At 43.5% G+C, this 8,242-nt stretch overlaps 1 protein-coding gene across 3 annotated transcripts; it reads right to left on the bottom strand.

Annotated features, from left to right (window-relative positions):
- Nucleotides 1-296: 296 nt before the first annotated feature.
- On the bottom strand, nucleotides 297-7,290 carry LOC130695486 (ATP-dependent helicase brm-like). 3 transcript variants are annotated; one of them, XM_057518621.1, is made up of 13 exons: nucleotides 7,140-7,290; nucleotides 6,160-6,834; nucleotides 5,528-6,071; nucleotides 5,202-5,462; nucleotides 4,763-5,140; nucleotides 4,305-4,700; nucleotides 3,946-4,216; nucleotides 3,452-3,870; nucleotides 2,707-3,387; nucleotides 2,167-2,559; nucleotides 1,362-2,096; nucleotides 887-1,295; nucleotides 297-733 (listed from the first exon to the last, which is right to left on the bottom strand). In XM_057518621.1, the coding sequence occupies exons 2-13, from the start codon at nucleotides 6,831-6,833 to the stop codon at nucleotides 660-662; spliced, it is 5,235 nt and encodes a 1,744-aa protein (XP_057374604.1). In that variant the 5' UTR covers nucleotide 6,834; nucleotides 7,140-7,290; the 3' UTR covers nucleotides 297-659. The 3 variants fall into 3 exon arrangements, 2 of the variants coding, with proteins under 2 accessions (XP_057374604.1, XP_059352346.1); XR_009002406.2 differs by lacking the exon at nucleotides 7,140-7,290 and having other exon boundaries at nucleotides 297-737; nucleotides 824-1,295; nucleotides 6,160-6,874; XM_059496363.1 differs by lacking the exon at nucleotides 7,140-7,290 and having other exon boundaries at nucleotides 6,160-6,874.
- Nucleotides 7,291-8,242: the final 952 nt, after the last annotated feature.

Raw genomic sequence — 8,242 nt, 5'->3', positions numbered from 1 at the left:
CTGGTCACGACTGACAATCCGGCCAGCTACTGCAACTCTTTTTAAGAGACCAAGAGCCCTAGAGTTTCTCACGTTTCTTTTCCGTCTGCTGTCGGCGCTATACCATTGTGTCGTATGCGATCGCATCGAATGTAGGTCAAAGGAAAGAGGCGACATAGCATCAAACATATTTTTTGAAAAAGTTGCCTGGTGACGGGTACCAGAACATCCGCAAAAACCTTCCGCCGCTTTCTGATGCACAATCCAGCAGAGTTTTGTCATTTAAAGTAAATGAAAGAAACATGGAACAAAATAACTACCAAAAATTCAAACCAATGATATTGGCTTGGCGACGTTTATTATCCAACCAAAAATGTTATACTGAGTTCGGGAGAACGAGAGCTAGTCCTTCTTAAATCGACAACGTATTCCAAGACAACAAAAAAGGAAATCGTAAGATTTGGAGAGAGCTCTTCACCGAATAGCGAAAGATAAAACTCGACCTACACGATGATGATAAGTGTAAGAGGGGGACATGAGACAAAGGTAAGGAGCAGAGCTTAAATTAATCAATCGACACTTTGGATGGTCAACATGCTTTTTTCGCTGTAAGGGCTCTATAAAGATTAAACACGAAGGTGTATGAGGAAAGCGGGTCAGAGATAAAATTAGAACGTGATTTAACGGTTACGACGAGAAGGTGCCGGCGAAGCTACGCGTGATGAACTACGAGAAGAAGTTCTTTCACTAGCACCTTCCTGAGGAACGAAAAAAGAAAAAAAAAAAAAAGAAAACGAGACAATTAAACAACTTGGATAATTTGGTTGTTGTTGAACTACAATACCCAAACAATGACAACATAGGCGGGGTGGTCGTTAGTAGGAATCATCCAACACCTATTGATAACTTGCCTCTTCCTCTCCAAAATCATCCTCTTCGTCGCTAACGTATTTGCGGCTGGTGCGCTTGCGTTTGCTCCTCCCGCCGGCAGGGGTGGCATGCCCGCTACCATCGCTGTTCTTACCGCTGCGGTTTTTACCGAGTTTGATCTTGACTTTCACCGAAGATGCCGCGTTTGAATTGTCATCCGATTCACTGGGTTGCGCGTCGTCATCGTCGTTGCCTTCATCTTCCTGCTGCTGGTGTTGTGGCGGTGCCTGTTGGGGCTCTTCCGGTTCATCCTCTATACGCTGTCTAGCGCTGGTGAATACCGACTGAAGGACAACAGAGTCCTCGTAAATGAGCGACGACTCTTCGTTATAATTTTGGGCGTTCTTGCACAACAACATAAAGTCTCGCTCCAGCTCGTCGAGTTCCTAGAAACTCAAACAACATAGTTATAGCGAGTACACAAATAGAAAACAATTTAAGAAGTCGTATACCATATATTTATCCGCCTGAAGTCGCTGGAGGATTTTATTGATGTCGATAGGTTTCTTGATTACTTCATAGTAATCGGGTAGTTCTTTACGGGTTGGAAGCTTCATGAAAGGTTGACTGAGCATCCTACCCTCGGCATCTGTGTATTTCATGACGGCTTCCAGAATCTTCTTCATCTTGCGTTTGAGTGGCGCATTGACGGTGCTATCCTTTTCGGCGTTTAGCGATCGACCTCCTCCCCGTCGTTTTTTGTTCGACGGCTCATCGTCTTCATTGCCCCCATCACCGTCGCCTCGCTGGCGCTTGCGACGCGAACCACCAGTGGTCCGCGATCGTTTAGAGCCACGACCACTTGGGCCAGGTTCTTCTTCCTCTTCATCATCATCGACGTTGCCTTCTTCTTCCATGGCACCAATAGCTTTAAGCCACTCTTTTTCGGTGAGGCTTTCACCATAATCGACATCCTTCTTCTGACGATTTCCTCGACCAAACACGCGTTCTTCTTCTTCTTCGCACGTTAACCGTTCCACCTCCTCTTCGTCTTTGGACATCCATTCTGGCAATTCAGATTCTTCCATCAGACGCGGTTTTCTTGCCGCTCCTTGACGTGCCTCTTCTCTTCGGCGTTCGATATCCATACGTTGATATAGTTCAAACTCGCTCTCACTACGAGCTATCATTTGATTGACTGTTTCATCATCAGGGACTTCGTTCTCCTCTTCGTCTTCCATTTCATCCTGGATTCATCATTATAAAATTGAAGTGCCTTACATTTTTCTTGGAAATTTTTAGAAAGGTTAAACTTACCGCATGTAGAATTGTCTGTAGGAATTGGCGTCGATCTGCTCCAGTCGATTTCTGATCAAATTTACCAGCCTGGATGACTTTCTGGTCCATATTCAACTTGTACCTAGCAGCAGCAAGAATACGTTCTTCAACGGAACCGACGGTCATCAGACGTAAAACACGCACTTCGTTAGTTTGACCGATACGATGGGCACGATCCTGTGCTTGCAAATCTTGATGAGGATTCCAATCGGAATCGAAAATAATGACAGTGTCGGCCGCTTGGAGATTGAGACCCAGACCACCAGCACGAGTTGACAGCAAGAAAAGGAAATAGTCGGAAGACTTATCGTTGAACTTCTTCAATAGGTCACCACGATCATCAGCTTTTGTGGTACCGTCTAATCGCAGATACTAAATTCAAAAAGAAAAGAAAAAATGTACTGCCTGCTTCGACATACTGACAAGCAGAATCGGGTTTATGCGAAAAGAGATGACGTATTTAAAAAGCAAAAAAAAAAAAAAAAAGAATGCAAAACAAAACAAAAAATGTGAATGTACCTTAAAGCTTTTCCAATTGAGATAGTCCTCCATGATTGTCATCAACTGTGTCATTTGACAAAAGAGAAGTACACGATGGTTCAAATGTTTCAATTTGGGAAGAATCCGATCAAGCAGTTCGAATTTTCCAGACGTACGGTAGAGATCGGGGCCAGAGACAAGCCCACCCGGAACACCCATATGTTCGCAATAGGCTTCCTCGATGTGCTGGAACATGAACGGGTGATTGCAAAGCTTCCTCAGCTGCATGATAGTGTTCATCAAAGCCTTGGCCCCTCCCTTGCCCTTCTTATCCTTTTCCGAGCCGTCAGTAAGCATAACACCCTTGCTTTGCATATGACGATACAAGACCTTCTGCAAGCCGGACATGTCGCACTTGACGATATATTCCACCTTGTCGGGCAGCTGCGATTCTACTTCTTTCTTGAGGCGACGAAGAAGGAAAGGACGTAAGACTTTGTGCAGACGACGAATGATCAAAATTGTTTCTTCTTCATTGAGTTCCACTTTTTCACCAGTCGTGGCAAATGGTGCGTTGAACCATTGCTCAAATGTAGAAACCGACTTGAAGATGGACGGCAGTAAGAAGTTCAGCAAGGCCCACAATTCGGGAAGTTTGTTTTGCAGAGGCGTACCAGTCAAAAGCAAACGGTGAGGCGCTAAATAGTGTGTGTTCAAGACCTACGTGTATGGGTAAACGAAAAAATATGTAAAAAGGCAAAGACATTGGGTTTAAGAATATTACCTGGGTCAATTTACAATGATGGTTCTTCATACGATGTCCTTCATCGATAATCATGTACTTAAAGGGTAACTTGGCCAAAATTGATTTGTCCTTAATGATGTACTCGTAGGTCGTAAGTAGCACATTGAACTTGACGGCTCTCATTTGATTTTGCACGATACGGCGCACCGTGGGAGATCCCTTATAGCATACAACGTTGACCGAAGGGGCCCACTTTTCAAACTCTAGAGACCAGTTGGAAAGAGTGGACAAGGGCACAATGATGAGATACGGCCCAGCATTTTTCTTTACTTCCATCAAGTAAGTGATCAATCCGATAGTTTGAATAGTTTTTCCAAGACCCATTTCGTCAGCTAGAATGCCGTTTAGGTTATTGTTATACAACGAGACAAGCCATTCCAAACCTTTCACTTGATATTCTGCAAAAGTGCGGAAAAAAAGTGCAAAAAATGTTAAGAACGGTAGTCATACACATGTTCACGACCCTCGTTTACCTTTCAATTTGCCGTTGATCAAAATGCTGGCCTGTCCATGGACTTTTTCGTGTATGGTGTGGGCAATCGAGTAGTAATTCTTCTCACCATCGTCAGTCTTGTACTCGTCATCCAAAGCTTTCACTTTTCTTATGACCCCAGCAGCAGTTTCTTCACTTATTTCGGGTTCGTCTTTTACTGCTACTTTGGGTTCTTCTTGGTGCTCTTCCTCGTTATGTTGCTCTTCCTCCTCCGATGCTTCTTCCCAGCCAGGATGAGCTTCCAACCAGGTCTGTCGAAAAAAAAAAATTCAAGAAATTTCATGATAAAAAAAAAGACGCTGCAACGTAAATTATAAAGCGCAAATGCTGCGACATTACCTGAAGAACAGACGCAAGCGGCGCTTCCTCGCCTTTAAGGATATTTCCGGTAGCCGTTTCTACAACGGTAACATGGAAATCATCAACAACTGTTCCATCATCGTTTCGTTGAATGCGTCTCTTCATCATTTGCTGCTCCTTCATTTTTCGTCGCTGTTCCGTTTTATGAAGTTTGACCATCTCCGTGAGATTGGCAATGTATTCGTCAGTTTGCTGCAGAAGGAAGGCGAGACGTTTGTCTTTTTTCTGATCGATCAGCTTACGATAGCCTTCTTCATCTTCAGCCATCAAGCGGCGCATACGTTCTTTCTCAATGCGCTCCTGTTCCTTCTTCTGTTCACGCTCTGCGTTAGCATGATGTAACAAAACAGCTTTGTTGATGCGCACAATTTTGGCCTGCAGCAAGGATGGGCAATTAATTGTGTTTAGGAAAATCTAATCGAAGATTTATTAAATACCTGATTATTGCGATGGAACTCTTTAAGGTCTTTGCCGTGTTGGAGAACAGCCGTGAGGTATTCTTGGTGTTTTTGACGCCTACGGCGCTCGGCTTCCATTTTCTGTTGTTTTTCCAACTTCTCAGTCGCTCGAGCTTCTCGCAGTCCTTGTTTCTTAGTCCTCTTATAAGCTTTTACATTGACAGCTGTTTCCAGTGTCGTGTCTCTTCTTGTGCACGCCAATACTTCAGATCGCAGCTGCCTCTGGAAGTTAAGTAATCGTAATGCGCGCAACTCAATCTGCGCCTTTACTCGTAGATCTTCGCCCATCGTAGTAGGCAGGTTACTCAACTCTTCTATCCGATAGGCAACACGGCTGGCCATGCGATTTTCTCTTTCCTGACAACAAATTGATGTTTATAATTCTATTCGAATTTCATAACCTCTCTGTGAAGTATACCTGTAAAATTACTACGGGATCTAGTCCTGTCGGCTTCGCTATTGGGGTGACTTTGTTTTGTTTGGAGACGAGCGTTTGCTGCTGCAGTTGTTGTGGTTGCATCTGTTGAGAATGAGGCATAACAGGTTGTTGCTGCATCAACGCCGCGTTGGGAGCAGAAACTATCGGTGGCGCTATAATGGGTTGCAGCGCAGCATTTCCCATCTGAATTGCTGTGGGTGCGGTGGCTCCTTGCGATGGTTGCATGGGATGTATTGGAATCTTCAGTTGTGATAATAAGTAATTATTTAAAAAAATTTAAAACTCATGTGATCTTGAAAACTAACCTGCGGCTGAGAAGGTCGAGGATTTGGTATGGTTCCCGGGACTGGACTCGCAGTAGTTCCAGATGTCGGCGCTCCTGCCGATGGTGAGGGGCCCATAGGTGGAAGCTGGGGCTGTTGCCCACCTGCTGATGGTGCCACGGGCTGCTGAGAAGGATATGTAGGACCCATAGGTCTAATATTGGAAGGTTGCATTGGAGAGGAAGGGACAGAAGGGGCGGTAGGTCTTTGGAACGGTTGTCCGGACTGTGAAGGCGACGGAGCGTACATTTGCTGCTGCTGTTGATCCAGCTGAGATGCCGAGCTCGGTTGTGCCTGCAGTGAAGGTAGATCCGTCCTTTTCCCTTGCGCAGCCATTCCAATATTGGTTGGCACAGGCTGATTCCGAGCCAATAAACGGTACGCCATAATTTGTGCCCGAAGCTGGTGTACTTGGGTTGGCGAAAGGAACGATGATTTCATGGAATTGGCTCCTTCAGGTCCAGAAGAATTACCATTCAGCACCGCAGAGTTGGGTGGTCCATACGGAGAAGGTGCTCCTGGTTGCCTATCATTGTAAAATTATTCATTATAAATTATATCCAATTACAACATGCCGTAAATGGCTGAAGTATGACTATATAAATTAGCACTACCTGTTGGGGTCTAATGGAGGACCAGGACTATGGCTAGTGGGTGCCATTCCCCCTTGTTTAGCTCGCATGGCAAGGAGGGCAGAATACCGAGGATCATCTTGTAGACCACGGTCTTCCATTGTAGATATGGCTCTTTGTAAAGCATTAATGTTGTCAGGGGGGTAAGGTGGTGCTCCAGGTTGTTGTTGGGATGGCTGAGAAATCGGACCACCTGGCTGTGATGGATAATTTGCTTGCTGTGGAGGTTGATGGTGTGAAACTGGAGGATAGCCTCCTCCTCCTGCCATGTAATGAGGCTGTGGAATTCCACCATGATGTTGCCTTATTGGTTGTTGCATCGGCTGGTGAGGAGGGCCCATTGAAACTGATCCTGACATTGGAGGTGGATAAGCTTGTTGTTGTTGTGGTTGTTGCTGGAACTGTGGAGGTGGATGTTGCTGCATTGGTGGACCCATGGGTGATGGAGATGATTGAGGATGATTCATAGGTGATGGTGGTTGAGGTGGAGCCATCGGGGAAGCCACTTGCTGCTGCTGATTTCCAGCATTTGCGTTTGGATGGGAATGGGGTGCAGGAGAAGCAGTTGGGTGTGTTATTGGTGATGGCTGTGGTGTTCCAGGGCCTGGTCCAGGTGAAGTCATCATGGAGGAAGAAGGTGGCTCTCCAGATGACATCCTTCACAACCAGGATATATACAAAGAAGATTATTGTTAGTATCCTCAACCTACTGAAAGTAAGATGGTAGCTGATATGGGAAAAACAATTTTTTTTTTTTTTTTTTTAGAAAAACAAACAGATAATTCCAACTCAAACACTTTGCAAATGCTCTGCAAGTAAGAATACGAAACACTAGGACTGTAAAGGGGAAAAAAAAAAGTCTCGTCTTCAACTATAACCGGTCTAATTTCCAAACAGTTAAATTTTTACGTCACATGATAATACCACGACAACCTTCAAATTGAAACAAGTTAAGTTTTTACCTCGAACCTTGTTAACTGTTACTCCAATAACTATTTTCTTTTGACAGTTTCTGTTTGGAAATTCCTTTTCAGACACAAAAAAATATGGAAAACTATGGCGTTGCTTTGCGATTGCTTGGCTTTTTTCATTCAGGTCGGGTGCCCTCTGTGGGGGTACAATGTACTACGTGGTCAACAACGCTGACTTTTCTGGAATGCAGTATTGCCACATGCATTATATGAAAGTTTAAACACATTTTATTTCCTGTACCATGTATGTTTAAAAATAAAATATGATATTGTACAGCTACTACAGCATGCGATCTCTGAAATCACAAAAAATTTAAACTACGCTTTTTGGTTTTCCATAGATGTCATGTATATTCTGATGGCAATGAAGCTCTTACTATTCTGAAGAATTGAAGTCTAAGCAAAGAAATATTTTTCGGCTTTACATGGTTATGACAGCAAGACCTAAAAAAACATTTGCGTGAAGAACATTTCGTTTTTTTTTCCGTTTCTCCAATGGAAAAAGTGCAAAAACAGTGAATCGAAGTTCAATTGGAAAACGCTTGTATAAAAAATACTGCGCTTCTTCCAACAGTGAAATCCCTGGTATACCACAGTGAAGTTGGCTACCAATATTTTGTTCCAAAACAACTGTCCGTTTCCCCGAAATAAGAATGTAGAAAAAAACATGGAATCGAATTATTATTTTTTTTTTATGTATAAACCTTATTTTTCTTTTTGTTAATCCACAGGCGCTCCCCATTTCCATCGCCTCTGTTTGAAAATTAAAATTAAAAAAGTGAACACGGAAGCATCTTAGCTGGACAGTATTGAACCCACAATGTTGGTTCAACCTACAATGTCGACTATGCTGCACAAAATGATCTTGCCGAGGGTAAATCTGTTCCTAAAAAAAAGACGCAACCAAGCATTCGCAAGCAATAATTTTTATTGCAGCTTTAAAAACATGGCACAAATGCTCGAATAATACTTTTCCAGTGACGTAATAGCTGCCATCTTAGAACGTGTCAGTCGATCGTCTGAAAATAAAATAATCAAAAAGTTTTGGTGGTGGATTATATTTTCTTGAAAATTCCTCTCAGAAAATTGTCTAG

Source organism: Daphnia carinata, chromosome 7 (genome assembly GCF_022539665.2).
Source record: "Daphnia carinata strain CSIRO-1 chromosome 7, CSIRO_AGI_Dcar_HiC_V3, whole genome shotgun sequence".
In the NCBI taxonomy this organism is placed as follows: domain Eukaryota; kingdom Metazoa; phylum Arthropoda; class Branchiopoda; order Diplostraca; family Daphniidae; genus Daphnia; species Daphnia carinata.
The sequence above is the reverse complement of the archived record's forward strand: the minus strand, read 5'-3'. Positions and strand labels throughout refer to the sequence as shown.